Below are 17,553 nucleotides of genomic sequence, written 5' to 3'. Positions count from 1 at the left end.
ACATACAGTTTAGGGAATCTTGACCAAAAAGAGAAAAGTGCCTATGGAATTTAAGCAGCAGCCAAATGAAGGCTGTCAGATTACAAATTTGGATGCAGGCACCTATCATCTGCCACAGATGTACTTTCGAATCTTTATTTTAGGCATTTTTATTTATATCTGGCTCTGCATGGCTTGTCAAGGTCATATATAGCCACTCTGGCAGCTGAGATTTGAGGTCAGAATTCAGGTCCAGTGCCTTACCCACAAGATTATCTTTATGCTTAGACACTAGAGACATCTTTTGAAAAGTTTGGTCTGTGGTTAAGATTGCAAACAGATTTCCTGTCTTCTACAGTAAACATTTCAAAGAGAGATAGCTTTTGGTTTGAGGTGACATGAGGATCTAGCACTCAACAGTTGCCTTTCAGAAGTGGAGCATAAGGCTGTAATAACACATTTAATATGGGTTTTCTCCTGTTCTCCCCAGCTTAGGCTGGAAAGAGAATTTCATTCCGTCAGAGCTAAATAAAATAGAAGTTTCATATTATTTAACTTGCTTTCCTCATTTGAGGTTTCTTAGTGCTTCAGTGCTCATATGACTCTAAGAACATGCTGAAAAACAGTTGAAAAACACACTTGTTTGAGGCCCTAAGTTCATCATTAAGTAATTGCAAAACTAACTTTCATTTTGTAATTAAAGACACACAGTTAAATCACATCAGGACACCAGCCTCAGCATCTTAGTTTCAGCATCAAGTAGGTTTCAGTAAGGCATTGTTTATATTCAGAAACCTGCTTTTAGCATGCACCGTAATATCAGAGCCTCTGTACATTTCTAGTCTCAAAGATAAGCTAATCTTCATACTGCTCCTTTATCACCCAAACACAATCCAATGTGTTTTAAAGATCTATTTCACTTCCAGTCCCTCCTGCCCCTCTGTATCATGAGTATCTTAACCTTTTGCTTTACTGGAACAGTGGAAGAGAAAACATCCCAAACAATATGTAGTGGAAATGTTAGCAGGTATATTTACAATGTTTTCTAAAACATGTCTTGCAAAATTGGAGGCTGCCTTCTTTTTATCCATAAATTTTACAAAAAGTTAAAGAGCTTGCAGCTGATGACTTGCTGCTTTTATTCAATAGGCTAACTGAATCTCCCAAGTATCTTTCTGGAGTAAAAAAGAATAGTCTGTCACTAAACAACAGAAAATTAAAAAAACATTTTTGTCAGAAATAGCATTTCTTTTATTTGTTTCTGTGAATAATGTGAACAGATAATGATACTCTGACTCTGCATAGGGGGAATTGACACTGCAGGGGTGCAGGTGTAGAAGTGTATGGGGTCTGAGCTTAAAGAAAAGAAAGCTGAGTAATACATTACCTATAAGACCTACTTGGTGACTTACATAGTAACCAGTTCTGGAGAACAGGTAAACAAGTTGGTTTCTTGGCACTTGGCCTTGCAAGTAGAGTTCAAAACCTGAATGAAGGATACGAGTTCCCTAAAAATTAAGGGGAAGAATTTGGGATGCAGTGGGATTCTTGATGGTCTGCACATCAGTCTGGTGGAGCCTAAGGAAGAGGTGTCCCAGATCCCATTGGTCTTCTGGCCATACATACATATCCTCTGCTTTCAATGTGTGTGTGAGAGTAGGGTTCACAGGGCAGAACCAGTCCCTTATAGATAGAGTCAGAGTTTGGCCAAGTGCTCTATACCTCAAATACTATTGACTTTGCATCTACTTTTTCTTTTAAAACCCATCTAGGGAAGAAAATTGCCCCACCAGTCACCTTTTGTATAATAATCTGAGGACATTTACCATCCTCTGGCTCCTAAGAAAGCGCCCTAACCATCAGTTTAGAAGGTATGTAGGAGGTGGCAATTGTCCCACCTCTCACCATGAGGATTTCTACTCTAGAGCCAAGGGACCAAATTAGTGTGGCTAGAGAGGAAAGAAGCAAGTGGAAACTTGTATCCATTTCAAGGATGAGGATGTGTTCAGGAACAGAAAGAGTCCTAGGTTCTGCTCCTTGGTTCCAGGACATTCTTTGCATTAAAAAGCAGCTTGATGTAGACATAAATAGCAGCTATAAATTGGCCCAAGTTGGACATCTCTTCATAGGGAGAATGACAGAATGAAATTCAAACTTCTTGCCAACCTTCAAATCCCTTCTTCAAAGAATAGCGGTGCTAGAGTTGCTCAAAGTAAGCTGCTGTAATGTCTTTTTAAGACAGCATGTTTTTACTGAGGAATGTTGTCTGAACAATGTTCTTTTTCACTTCTGACATTTGGCTTCTTGTTTACTAAGTCTAATGAAAGTTAATTTGCATTTTGATTAAAAAAATTAGCAGAAAAAGATGTTCTCAAACAAAACTTTTGGATGGCATGCAGTGATGAAAACTCTTTTTAATGTTTTGCCTTTATGACAAATCTATGAATAAAGAGATTTAATTGATGCACAGTACCTGTGTGGTATGATGTACTTGTGCTTCCAAAAAGGACTTTTTTGGTCTGACCATGTACGGCTGTATCTTTGCTCTTCTGTTATTTTATTCCATTTTGAAATTTCTGTTTCTTTGGTGAGATCAATATAGAATTATTGCTGGAGTTTTGAGTCCTGTGATTTGTGTTTTCTTATTAAACATAATAACAACCATGGGCACACTCACGAGCTGTACAGGGTGCATTTCACAGATGTACTGCATCCTGATCACTGTCCTAAGGCAGAGAGGCAAAAACCTAAAGGGCTTTCTAGTGCTGACCTCAAGTAATTAGCTGTTCATAACTATGACAGAGGTTCCTATTTTTTCTGTATTATATAATGGGGGTAATGTTCAGAAAATGGCCTGTTACTACAGACAGGCTAACTAGTTATTTCCAGATATTTAAAACATGATACCTGGGATCTGTAGGATTGCTTTAGGTTATTATAGATGCAGTTAGCTGTCTGTTAAACACTCAGGCTTGATGAGTGTTAGAGTAAAGTAAACATGTTGCACGTTACATGTTAGAGTAAACTAACTAAAGTAAACACTTGCCTATATGGGGCCTATATATAAATGAAAACCCAGCCAATTTAGCTTGACTCTTACTTTCTGGATCTCAAGAAGCAAACCTGTTCACTAAACTGTTAGAGCAGGAATAGGAGTGGGTAGATATGAGTCTGTAGAGAGTACAGTTGGAGGGCAGAGAGAGGAGATTCTTAGTTTATATGAATTTTGGCTCTGGATAGGAATTATCAGAGTCTGGGTTAATATTTATCTGTGGTGGTTGGATGCTTTCCATGCAGTCCTCTGTTCCATGCTTGAGCAAACTAGGGATGTATGGTCTCAGTGAAACTAATATAAAGTGAGGTCATAGCTGGTCAAAATCCATCTTACCTATCATTCATTGACTACATGAATGCATATAGGGAATGGGCAAGGACTGGCTTAGCAAATGCAGGAAACAAGATGGGGACACAGATGCAAGTGAATGTTCATTTATAAAAGAGGCAAAAGTCATTCCAGAAAGTTATTAAAAGCATATCACTTGTTAGAATGAGGATATGTTTATTTCATGCTACCTGGTATTGGTGAGCACTTCTGGGGGAGGAGGACACATTTTATGAAAGACACAGAAATTGGAGATAACTTATCATAAATAATACGTATGATAAGCAGTTTAAAAAATATGACCTCCAAAGCAAGTAGGAAAAAATGTAGCTTGTTTAGTCTGGAAAAGAGAAGAATGAAGAAGGGATATGATAACAGGCTTCAAATACATAAAAAGTTATTACAAAGAAGATGGTGATCAAGTGTTTTCATCCCTGCAGAAGACAGAACGTGGATTAGTTAAATTAATTTGTAGCAAGGACAATTTATATTAGATATTAGGAAAAACTTTCACATCAAAAAGCCAGTTCAACACCCAAGCAGGCAATTTGAGGAAGCAGCAGAATTTCCATAAATAGATATGTTAAAACTGTTGGATGAACTTCTGTCAGGGATAGTCTAGATAATAGATTATACCTTAGACAAAAGGACTGCAATAGAAATTTCGTGATCAGTTTTATATCTCCAGTTCACTGATAAAAGTAATAAGTACTAGGCAAATAGAAAATTAACTGTAAATTTTCAGAGAGATTCAGTAATTCATTGCTTGGTTGTTTTACTGGATAAGCTGCAAAATTTTGTGACATTATTAATGATTCATAAACAACAAAACCAGCATGGATTTTCTTATTTGTTATGTTCCTACAGCAAGCCATTGTCTTAATGATTAGACAAATAATTTTCAGCCAATTTGCAGATTCAATGGAAATGGATATGTGAACTTATGTTCAGCAAATTAGGCATATTGATGATAAATTTGTTTATCTTAATCCTTTGGATTCTTTGTGAACTATCTACACAGAGTACATTCAAAATTATTGAATTAAATCAGAGTCCTTATATGTAGCATACAAAATTATAATTATCATCGGAAGGGCATGTGGGATGACTTAGGGGTATATAAGCCAGCCAGCATTATATAATTCCTGCTACAGGATTTGTGAACCAGAGAATGAAAGCATAGTAATAGCTAATAGGCCTCAAAGGAAATTTAGACCTTATGAAGTAAATTAGATTTTCTTTAATAAGATAACAAGTTTGATAGATAAAAGTAATTGTATAGATATACTACGTTTTATAAACTTTCCATTTAGCATCATATCATATTGCAGTTACAAAAATCAACATTATGAAATAGCAGTAAAACACATGTTAAATGATATACCAATTGGCAAAAAGTAGCAATCAGAGAAACTGAATAGAGGGTTTAGAAAGGAGTTCTAGAAGTAAGCATATTAGGCCTGATGCTATTCAGGATTTTAATCAATGACCTGGAAATAAACATACACTTTCTACATATCTGTACAAACTAAGTTAATAAAAAAGCATTCTGTGGCAAAAGATGGACTAGTCTCATCGTCAGACTTATAAGTAGGGGTGATAAAACTAGAAAATTTTGTTTTGCTTCTGCATAGTAGGATACTGTAGACACTATAGATGCTGCCACACAAAAAAGTGCCTTAAATATTATCAGAGGAAGAGTGATGTGCCTTATGCTCAGCAACTGAAAGAATTCTGTCTATTCAGAAATGTTGAGAGTGACTTGATTCTGGTCCTTCACAGAGAGTAAAACACTGGCTATAGCTGCCTTTTATCTCCAGTGGAAAAAAGATAGAATTGAAACAAAGATTCGCATTAAAGCCAGACAAACACAAATTTTAAATAAAGTACATAACTGGGACAAAACTGGACTCACTCTGTCTTCAGGTACTCCTGTCAAGACAAGATCTTTTATAAGAGGATACGTTTTAGTGAAACACAAATTAGGCCGTAGTCAGTTACAAATTGATTGAGCTAAATATAGCTATGACTAAGAAATTTGTGAAGATGAAGTGATATTCCCTTCTAGTTTCATGCTCTTTGGGTACATGAGATGAACAAAATAATTGTCTTGTTTGCAAGAGCAATTACTGAAAAATTATATATCTGAATACGTGTGTAAAACTATTGGTCAAATAATTACTCATGACTGAAGGCACAACAGTCATGGGAATGTGGAAGCCATGGCTCATTAAAGGGTGTCAAGTGTTTGTAGTGAATGATTAGATCGTTTCTTGTACTGATGGAGTTCTCTTGGTCACTGCAGACAGTATGCTAAAGTACAGAAAATTGCACCAACCCAGGTCTGCCAGCCCACTGTGAAGCCAGCTTCCTGCATTTTCTACTTCAGCCTTTTTCCTCTTGCGTCTTGACCTCATTTGTTTTTTCTGATCTTTTCTCTCCTCTTGCTTATATTGGTCTTTGTAGGAAGCAATATTTAGAGCAGAGTGGAGTCCTTACCTGAACATGTCACATAAAACACTGACTACATCAGCTCTATTTGCCCTTTTTCCACTGTGTAAGCTACTTCCATTCTTGCTTTATGTCGCCATTCTTCCAAAGAGTGGTCTGATGTGTTAGGTGAGAACAGCTGCCAAAGTGAAAAACTTCTTCCCTAATGGATTTTCTAAAGCATGTTCAATGATAGAGATCTGGTTTACCATGCATGCTCAACTGTCTTGGTGTTCCCTGTAGAAGCACCTGGGTTGGCAAGGGCTCCATATCATGTGCCTGAGGAGACACAGACTGCTGCACAGTCCCACAGTCAATGCTGTGGCTCCATACAGCACTGGCTATATGCATTTGCAGGGAAGAATGAGAGAGAGAGTGTATCTTGTTTAGTTCTTCCTAGGTGGCAAGAAATCTGTTGTGGATTTCATGCTCGATAAAAAAAAGACAGGAAACAACACAAGATTTCTATGTATTGCAATAGTACTGCCAGCTGTCCTCTGTTTAATTAGGGCCATCCTTGTTACATGGTGCTATTTTAAATGTGATCCAGCTCAAGTTAAGAAAATTCTCCATATTTACATAAAACACAATAATGTTACCAGTAAAATGCTTACAACACAGACTGAGACAAACAAAAAAAAATCACATTTAATTTAATAATTAGAACCAAATAGCAACTTGCTTCTAGGACTGGATTTGAAGAAAGTTTGAACTTCTCCCTCAGGCTCAGGCACTGGCCAAAACTTAAATTGAACCTTTTCTGTGAAGTTCTGCAAAGTCAATTTAACTCATTCTTCCCAATACTCCTTATTTCCAATTCTGTGCTTCCTGTTTTAGCCACATTTAAATTCTTCGGTTGCTTTTGTGATATGATGCCTATACTTGCCCAGGAGTTTCTTGCAGTGATCCTCTATGCAGAAAACTCCTTGTATCACCTTGCTGGACTTAGGGCATGCCTTCTAAGTAAAGATTAAGGGTCTAATTTTGCTCTACAATATTAATATGATCCCTTTTATTCTCATGTAATATAGCTCTGAGCTAGCTATTTGTTTAAAGAAGAGGTAACTAGAGGTAAAGCATTTTCAATAAAAGTTTCATGTGTGGCTCTAGATCTATCCACCCTCTCATTCCTGAAGATCTTAGTAAACACAGTTGATCATGACACTTGTGAACAACACTGAGCATTTACGTTGGTCATTATAGTGCATTGGCAAGGTTCATTTTATGCTCCTCTAAAATATATGTAGTATTTTCTTCCAAAGCACAACTGTATTTGCATGATTACTGTGTTTTTCTCAGTAACTTTGTTTTCTAAATTAAAATAATGAAGTCCTGTTTAGAGACTGTATTTCAAATAGGTTGCCGTGGTTTAACCCCAGCCAGCAACTAAGCACCACACAGCCGCTCACTCACTACCCCCACAATGGGATGGGGGAGAGAATCGGAAGAGTAAAAGTGAGAAAACCCATGGGTTGAGATAAAGACAGTTTACTAGGTAAAGCAAAAGCTATGCATGCAAGCAAAGCAAAGCAAAGCATTCATTCACTACTTCCCATCGGCAGGCAGGTGTTCAGCCATCTCTAGGAAAGCAGGGCTCCATCATGCATAACGGTTACTTGGGAAGACAAACGCCATCACTCCGAACGTCCCCCCTTCCTTCTTTATCCAGCTTTATATGCTGAGCATGATGTCATATGGTATGGAATATCCCTTTGGACAGTTGGGGTCAGCTGTCCCAGCTGTGTCCCCTCCCAACTTCTTGTGCACCCCTAGCGTACTTGCTGGTGGGGTGGTGTGGGAAGCAGAAAAGGCCTTGACTCTGTGTAAGCGCTGCTCAGCAATAACTAAAACATCCCTGTATTATCATCAACACTGCTTTCATCACAAATCCAAAACATAGCCCCATACTAGTTACTATAAAGAACATTAACTCTATCCCAGCCACAACCAGCACATAACCTTTAGTGAACTTTATAACCTGAAATGTCTTGAATGAAGTCTTATATAAAATTTAACTAGTTTCCCACCCAGCTCTCGCTAGCAGTCACATATTTATCCATGGAATCCCCATATGGCTTTGTGGGTGGTAATGTGTAGAGGGCAGCTTTCCCACCACAGCAGTTCTACCCAATACAGATTTATTTCTCTTTTGCTCTGCATAATTTTCAGTCTTAATCACTGTTAAACTTGGGCCTGTTGTTTGTATTAACTGTATGATGAAATAGCCTATATTGAACCTTACAGCTCCTTGGATACCCATTTGTTATTTCTTGTCTTTAAAATTGGATAATTATTTTGAACGTTTCCTCATCCTGACTAGAGGCAGAATAGAATTTACAAAATCCTGGCACCAAGACTTTCATTACAAACTCCAGCCTGGAGGCAAATTGGTGACTCTCTGAGGGTTGAAAACCTCAGCCATGCAGAAGGAGCGAAGAACTAACAAAAGCAGAGTCCTCTAGCTGACTCCTGTAGATGAGAGCACTGCAGTGCTCTGTGTATATAGCAGGGGGCAGACAGCAGTCAACTTTTGGCATCTTTGTCAGCTCTGAAGTAAGCACTCCTCAGAAATTCATGGCACAAAGGTATGAGAGCAACAGGGTCACCCTGAAATTGATAAGTACCAGTTTGAAAATGTCTTCCATTATATAAAGATTGGCCTGAACCAGACTGAGTGTCACATATCATGCCCTGTGAACTTGTGAGCAGAATCCAGGAATTTGAGATATGTACCTGTCTTTTGTTATTAATATGCTCCAAGGGGCTGAGAAGTTTTTTGGTCCCAGTCCAGTAGAGATAGATCTTAGCTCAGTTAGAAGATACCTCTCTGGCAAATATCGCTTATTCTCTTACTTTGATGAAATATTGTTCTTATATTGTGGGGGAAAAGGGAAAGAATAAGGCATGGTTCATATATCCTGTCGTCACTTGATGCCTAGGGTGTGAGAGGCATTTAATGCACACTGTGGCCTTCCATTGCAGCCTGGTCTAAAGGCAAACGTTGTGGCTGGAGATAGCAGGCACTCGCCTCTCCTCTTGTAAGGTGCATGGAATACCACTATCCCACTCCCATCATACTCATGGGGCGTAAGTAGACTGTAGGCATTACCAAGTTTTTCTTCACTTCATGGTGCTCATTGGAGGCTTCATCCCCATAGGCCAAAATTCTTTTTAAAACAGTAGTTTTTAACAATATTATATGATGATCTCATATGAAATGTAAAAGCTGTTAGAGGTGTGGGTGTCCATGCAAAAACCTCACAATGGCACACCAATGCATATCATCTGGTTCAAGTCTGGAGTTTTGTTTTTAATTTTAGGATTGCCTTCAAAGTATTTTTCTCCTTTAACTGCTTAAAAATACATGATCATATACCTTTTAGTTGTACCTAAATTTGCATCTCACCATGTTTTGTTACTTCATAAATGCTGCTGCCTAGCATAATGAAAGTACAAACAAAACAGGAGGAAAGATCGGTTGAGTCTAAACTCTATATGGAAGTGCTAAACACTGCCATTCAGATACTGCCATTCAACTTTCTCTGATGGATACTGTTTAAGCAAAAAAGCAAATAAATAGGACCAGTTACTAAAGTACACCAAAGCAAATCAATCAGTTGTAATTAATAATTACTTTTATTTAATAATGAATTTTATTAATTAATTAATTAATTCATAATTAAGTTAATAATTAATTTTATTTTGGTTCATGTCAATAAGTTATCCCTACATTCACAACCATTAGAAAACCAAAGTTGTGAATTAAAACTATGTGCAAGTGTGTGTGTAAGCAAGCACCTAGTGAATGCAACTTCCTTTTCCCTAATAAAACAGCCAGTAAAAGAATTTGATTTGCTGCTGCTGCAATCAAAAGAAAGATGCCCTAAATTGTGTATGTTGTTTGCAAGCTAGAGACATTAGATAGGTTCTCCTCTGTAGTAACGTTATCTTGATTTAGTCTTATCATAAAAAGAAGTACTGAATATTTTTGAAAGTACATCTAAAAGATGTGAGGCTGTTGTTTCATTGTTTCTAATTTTTTGGTGTTTTTTTTTTTTTATTTTCTTTGTATGAAGAAGTTAGATTCTGGGACCACAAGGGCCACTTTGCGAGGTGCTGTACTTAAGAAAGCATAGTCCCAGCACTGTGACATTGGGAAATCTTGAAAATATAAAGCAGTAGTAGTATATGGGAAGTATTCGATGAGATTGGTGAGTGGAGAGGTGGGAGGAAATTCGATAGTATAAAGAGCAAGACACTGTTATGGGCTAGTAACAAGAATATATATTATAGACAACTATTGATTAATCTGGAAGCAGGATTTCATCATACAGCTTCATCACAGAATAAGAATTTCTAATGTGATACAGCCATGGAAAATATAAGGCAAGACTCTAGTGTTCTGCATTAGAGATTTCCTGTAGAGGTGGAGTAATTGTGGGTCCATTCTACAAAGCACTGTTAAGAGCTTATCTGAAATAAAATGCACGATTCTAGTCAAGAAACAAATGGAAATGGGAGCTGAGGCAGACAAGAATCTGTGGATAGCTCTGCAATGGAGAGGCACAGTTTCACCAGGGAGTCTGAAAAAAACTGACTTGTTTAACCAAGCAAAAGAAAGGCTGAAAGAGGATGTAAGACTTCTCTGTTAATATATCTAAGCAAGAAGATAAATAGGAGTAACCCTACAGGTATGGAAAGAGATAAGATGACTGCTTACAATAAGAGAGTTTAATGATACAGAAGAAAATAGGTAAAAACTGATCCTTTAAAAATTTTGCTGGAATTTATATTTTTTAACTGTACAATACAGGAGATTTTTGAGCTGCACTTTCAGCAAAAATCTAAGCAGGAATTAAGGTTTATCAGTTTATGAACTGAATATGTGATGCAGTTGCTTCACATAACAAGTAACTTAACTCAGTTTTACTACCCCACTCTATATTATCATGATTTAAAGCATCCAACAGGAATATTTAATTTAAAAACAATCATTTTGCATTTGTTTGTTTTAGTCATTTTGTTGGTTTTCACTGCTTGGTACTGTTTAACCCTCTTCTTGCTAACCACAAAGTATCTGCAGATCTGTATATGTGTAGTTATAAGGCTTAATAAACAATTATTCGGATTCTTAGTTTTTCCTTTTTGGTTTTACTAGAAAATGGTGGAGGATAAGTTAGTTATTTACAAGATAATTATTTACATATGGCTTTTGTCAAGCCACATTTGGAAAGAAATTAGCATGTAACTAAAAAAATTAAAAGCCAACAATTTAACATTGTTTTGTTAGTTAAATTACATTAAATGACATTATATTGAAAACATAAAGAGTAATTTGTCAAAACATGCTTTGCATTTAGTATGAACTAATTTATTAAGCAAAAGAAGTGTATGCAGTTAGTGTACTAAACTGGCTGTTTCTGGTTACTGTTTCCTTTGGGTTTTTAGAAGTAGTAGAACTCATCTTCTGACACCTTATTTTTAATCATTTATTTCCTGATACAAATTTTACTTTCTTTCAAAATCCCAATCACTTCTTAACTTTGAATGGATGACTTACTGACATGAATAAGTTGAACAAATCATAATGAAGAAGTTATTTTCTCTGCTAAAACTTTGATGCAAAGTGTTTCATCCATGTCCTTTACTACTCAAGTGTTTGACACCTAACTTCATTAGCTACTTCATTTAATATCATGATTTTAGTGTTAGCCTTAATATGTTGTCATACAGCTGAACATTCTCATTAAATAATATTTATTAAATGAAAAATAAACTAGATAAGTAAATATCATGTTAAAAGTAAATATCATGTTATAAGTAAATAACATGTTAATATCGATTCTTTTTTAATTAAAACAAATCTAATGCTACAGATTTGCATTTTTCCAGTTATACAAAAGAGAGACATGGTGGACAGTTTAATAATGGGGAGTGCTGTAACATTGCCTATAATAATTACTTAAGCAACTTAAATGATTCAAAACTGTCATGGCTTAATCCTGGTAGGCAGCTAAGCACCACACAGCTGCTTGCTCAGAATCGGAGAGGGTAAAAGTGACAAAACTCATGGGCTGAGATAAAGAGAACTTAATAATTAAAAAAAAAAAACAAAAACCAAACAATAAAGAGAAACAAAACCAAGAAAAACAAGTGATGCAAAAAAAACCCAAAACCAATTGCTCACCACCAACCAACTGATGCCCAGCCAGTCCCCGAGCAACAGCAGCCCCGGCCAACCTCCCTCCTCCCCTGCCCAGTTTTATTGCTGAGCATGATGTCATATGGTATGGAATATCCCTTTGGTCAGTTGGGGTCAGCTGTCCCAGCTGTGTCCCCTCCCAACTTCTTGTGCACCCCTAGCGTACTTGCTGGTGGGGTGGTGTGGGAAGCAGAAAAGGCCTTGACTCTGTGTAAGCGCTGCTCAGCAATAACTAAAACATCCCTGTATTATCATCAACACTGCTTTCATCACAAATCCAAAACATAGCCCCATACTAGTTACTATGAAGAACATTAACTCTATCCCAGCCACAACCAGCACATAACCTTTAGTGAACTTTATAACCTGAAATGTCTTGAATGAAGTCTTATATAAAATTTAACTAGTTTTCCATATCTAAAGTTTACTTTAAAAATGTGAATTCATGTTTTTTTTCCTAAACCCCTTCATTCTTTCATCAAATGTGCTTGCTTTAAATTAATTGCTTTTTTCACTACATAAACTAGCTGGATCTGAATACTTACAGGAAGAATCTAAAGCATTTGGTTGTTATTAGTGTGGAGATAGCTGACTCACACATGAAAAAAATAAAGAAACTTACAAATGTTCAAGTGATTTTTTTATTTTTGTTTATTTGTTTTTGTTTTGTTTTGGGGCTATACAGCACCAAACCACATCATGTAGTACAACAGATCTTTTCCCTTTTTATTTTTATTGTGCAGTACTATTTCAGGTTAATAAAACAAACAAGGGACAATACTCTTATTCTCTATTCCCCACATATTATTATTTTTATTTAAATATAACATACTATACATTGTTGCTCAGTGATTTTTGTTTCCCTTTTCTTTTTTAAATCTCTCCCCCTGTTTTCCTTTTGCTCAGGAGTCTGTTATGTTGAGGGTGACAGAAAACAGAGTTTATGGTTGAGGATCTGTGACAATCTAGATAGCGTCTTCAGTTTGCTCCCACCGCAGTGGTATTACAGTATGCCAATCATGCAAGAATCATTGATTCCTTCAAGGATTTTTTGTTTTGCCGCTATTCATGTCACAAATGGCTTCTGACTCACTTTGGAAAAGTGATATTTTGGCTTCTGAGCAGCATGGTGTTTTGAGTACTATGATAATGTTTATGCATGATTTTTCCCCTGACCAACTCATCTAGGTAATTCTGTTGAAAGAGAATTTCATTTGTACCCTAAATGTTCTTTAAGTGGTCATCCAATACTGCATTTGTCCTATCTCACATTGAATGTTCACTGCGGGTGGTCCATTATGTCTTGTCAGTTTTAATTATCAATTACAAATGTTAAACAGCAGAAACTTGCTTTTATCATGGTAGTTAAGTTTTGCTGTGACCTCCAATTACATTTAAAATCTGAAACTCTTATTTCCCTTTCTAGAAAAATATCATTTGTGAAGAAGCAAGCTGGAGATAAAGTACCATGAAATATAATGTTAGCTATCAGCTAAAATGTTGTCTCTCAAATGACTTCCTGGTTTTAAAATGGTTGACTTTTTATTTAAGGACAGGAAATACAATCTGACCATTTTGTGTTTTATGGGAAAGCTATTATTATTATTATTATTTTTTAAAACAGCTAATATTTAAATAACAGATTAAGATTGAAGTGCTGGTTAAACATTGACTTAAATAAGTTATAGAAGATTCCAACACCACCAGCCTTTATAGAGGTTAAACATTCTCAAAAAGACACATTAAGCAAGGCTCTCCTTTGTACCAAAATACAGTTTCCAAACAATAAAAATAAAACTTTTTTCACAGCAAGAAATATTGAAGATAAAACTGCAGCATCAATATAATCTCATACTTAAAGTATTTAGAACAAAATATTATACTACTTTTGTTTCTTACTACAGACACTGCAAAGGATTATTTATTTATTTAGTGGAATACAATGTGAAGACAGTGGTACAAATTGTTTGATGTACTGTTTTCTATTTATCTGCTCTAACAAAATGAATTTCAATATGGTTACATTGGTGAGCTATCCAGAGCTCTCTAAAATTAAAGCAAAGTATAAAACAAACCTTATGTACCTTTAATTGAACAGACTTCATATTATGCTTAACTTCTATACTGCAGTTGCTCAAGTTAAGCCATGGGACTAGTAACACTTCATAAAAATGTGCTGGATATTATGTATTTTGAGCCTTTAGTTACTACGATGGATATGAAAGGCATGCTAAAGCTGGATACCAGCACAGCTTTTTGGTTGGCTCTCATATAAAATATACACGTGAGTAATAATCTCTGATAAATGCATGAGCATGATTTTGGATCTCCTATCCCTCAGTCCTTACTTAGGTATTGCTCCCACTATATGCCTGTGATTCTACAAGCTGGTAACAAGGGCAAATGTGCTGAATGGGCATATTTTGGAGTCAAATCCAGTTGGCGGCTGGTCACGAGTGGTGTTCCCCAGGGCTCAGTACTTGGGCCGGTCCTGTTCAATATCTTTATCAATGATCTGGATGAGGGGATCGAGTGCACCCTCAGGAAGTTTGCAGATGACACCAAGTTGGGTGGGAGTGCTGATCTGCTGGAGGGTAGGAAGGCCCTACAGAGGGACCTGGACAGGCTGGATCAATGGGCTGGGGCCAACTGCATGAGATTCAACAAGGCTAAGTGCCGGGTCCTGCATTTGGGTCACAACAACCCCATGCAACACTACAGGCTGGGGGAGGAGTGGCTGGAGAGCTGCCTGGCGGAAAAGGACCTGGGGGGTGTTGGTTGACAGCCGCCTGAACATGAGGCAGCAGGGTGCTCAGGTGGCCAAGAGGGCCAATGGCATCCTGGCTTGTATCAGGAATAGTGTGGCCAGCAGGACCAGGGAGGTGATAGTGCCCCTGTACTCGGCACTGGTGAGGCCGCACCTCGAGTACTGTGTTCAGTTTTGGGCCCCTCACTACAAGAAGGACATTGAGGTGCTGGAGTGTGTCCAGAGAAGGGCAACGAAGCTGGTGAAGGGTCTAGAGAACAAGTCTTATGAGGATCGGCTGAGGGAGCTGGGGTTGTTTAGCCTGGAGAAGAGGAGGCTGAGGGGAGACCTTATTGCTCTCTACAACTACCTGACAGGAGGTTGTAGCGAGGTGGGGGTCAGTCTCTTCTCCCTAGTAACAAGCGATAGGACAAGAGGAAACGGCCTCCAGCTGCGCCAGGGGAGGTTTAGGTTAGACATTAGGAAAAACTTCTTCAACGAAAGGGTGGTCAAGCACTGGAACAGGCTGCCCAGGGAAGTGGTTGAGTCTCCATCCCTGGAGGTATTTAAAAGACAGGTAGACGTGGTGCTTGAGGACATGGTATAGTGATGGACTTGGCAGTGATAGGTTAATGGTTGGACTCGATGATCTTAAGGGTCTTTTCCAACCTTGACGATTCTACGATTCTATGATTAACTGAATAAGGAGCGCAGAACTGTGTTGCCTTCTTACTTATCTTTTTGAGGCCAAATTTTACACTTGGGAATTACACACTATTTAATTTTAATGTTTGCAATCTCAGTGGCTGTCCACATCTAGGTTCCAGCCCAATGCTTGCTGCAGAATATCACACTGATTGCAATGCATTAGATCTTAGTTCCAAATTGAAATCAAAGTCAGATGAATATACACACAGATGCATTGACACCCAAGTACAGATGTGGCCCCTTCTCTCAGTTTCAAAACAGCAGAAAGACCCCTTGAACAAAGTATTTCTTGAAGTTTGTTCTTGAGTACTGATAAGTAAAAAAACATCTCCAACATAAAGACACCCAATACCATAAATCCAAGCACTGCAAGTTTGGTCTTTTTTTTTAAGTGCAAGACAGTTTAGGAAAAAAATTGATTATAAACGTTAAATTCTGCCTTTAAAGCCTTGTCTAATACCTGTTCTCAGAGTACTTATGAGGTTTTGGCATTTTAACCTATCAACTTGTGTGAAGTACTGAGAAAAAGGGAAAATAACAAAGAAGCAAATGAGGAAAACATTTCAAATCAAAAAGATATTTAACATCCTATTAAATAAATAACTTAGAAATAAAAAGGAATGAAGTTAGAACATACAAGCAAACCATACTATTCATTTTGTTAGAACAGTTTTACGCTACTTTGCTTATATTTCTTAATCCAATCCATTCTTCCACAAGGCTTCTCCAGAAATGTCATTATTTGTGCATGTGATCCAAGTGCTTCCAGCAAATGCTAGCATGTCTAACTGTTCATTGGATCATTAGGCTTGAATGATCAATTAAGGTCTTTGATATGAGTTAGTATTCTATAAATAACTTTCCCCATGAAGGTCATTCAACAGATTGTCTCAAGTTCCTTAAATTCTGTCACAGAGATTAAAAAAAATTGTTCATACTGGCAATAACTTCCATCCCATTTGATCCAGCTTGTATCTTGATTATAAGATATGATACCTGACTAAATAAAAGTATTTCATGTGCCAGCAATGACTACAAAACCTTCAAAGGCTTCCCCTGCTCTCTTTTCAAACAAGCAGATGTCTGCACTATTTCCTTGCATTTACACTTCAAGAGGATTACCAAATATTCTTGACATAGGAGCCTTTGGTTCAACTGCATCGATAAAATAGTTCCTTCATCTATGGCATTACTACCATTGGAAGAAAGTGAGCTGAAGTGTTTTTCCTTCTTGTTTTCTGTCCTCTCTTTATGGCTCCCCTTCCATTCAGGGCCACGAACATTTGCCTTCCATTGTGCTTCCAATTTAAGGATGCATATGTGTTATATCCATTTTCTTCTATTCTTTCCTTCAATTTGCAATCACTGTTAAACTCCTTCTGTTAAAAGAAGAAAATAAATGCACAAATTCAGAATAAACATAATCTTTCAGAGTTGCAGCATACTGAAGGTAAATAATTTCTAAAAATGTTTTGGAAGATTTGAGTGTTTTGTATGTGACGCCCTTTTAGGATTCTACAGTGTATTTTAAAGAAAAGTTTCACTGTGTCCATAGCATTTAAAGCAACATCAGTTAGACTGCAAAAAGTGAAACCAACAAAAGACATAATCAATTATTCAGTGTATAATTATAGCAGTAAAATGATATCATTCACTCACAGCCAAAATGAAATTTCCCTGTGTTGGAATACGGCAACAATATTAAATTAAATTCTCTAGTCATAAACTCAAAGTATGAGGTAGCAATCTTGGAATCATTCATCATATTTCAGTTCTAACAAATATAACCCTTAAATATTTTGAACCAGATTATTGATACCATATGTTAAACAAAAATGCATGGCATAGGCCTACTTCTTATTTAAAGTAAGATCCTTTACACCACACTGGCCATGAAAAAGGTTTTTTTTGGATGGGTGCAAATCACTGTTATGCTGCTGTTACAATGGATGTGAGGCCTGTTTACTTTGATGACTTGAAGAGGGCTTAGCCTAAAAAAGAATCATATATAATCCTGTATCTTATTGACTAAGTAAACTTGAAAGC

The 17,553-nt window shown here is 37.0% G+C and overlaps 1 protein-coding gene across 1 annotated transcript in view; it reads right to left on the bottom strand.

Moving 5' to 3' along the window:
* Nucleotides 1-16,658: 16,658 nt before the first annotated feature.
* LOC309601912 (fibroblast growth factor 10-like) overlaps nucleotides 16,659-17,553 on the bottom strand; it is a gene marked incomplete at both ends in the record, with an annotated part of 72,242 nt that continues 71,347 nt past the window's right edge. The window contains 2 exon segments of the mRNA XM_082335174.1: nucleotides 16,659-16,688; nucleotides 16,692-16,886. Of these exon segments, the coding sequence (XP_082191300.1) occupies nucleotides 16,659-16,688; nucleotides 16,692-16,886 (225 nt within the window).

Source organism: Platalea leucorodia (genome assembly GCF_965183815.1).
Source record: "Platalea leucorodia genome assembly, chromosome: W".
Taxonomy (NCBI): domain Eukaryota; kingdom Metazoa; phylum Chordata; class Aves; order Pelecaniformes; family Threskiornithidae; genus Platalea; species Platalea leucorodia.
This window is presented reverse-complemented; position numbering and strand designations above follow the sequence as displayed.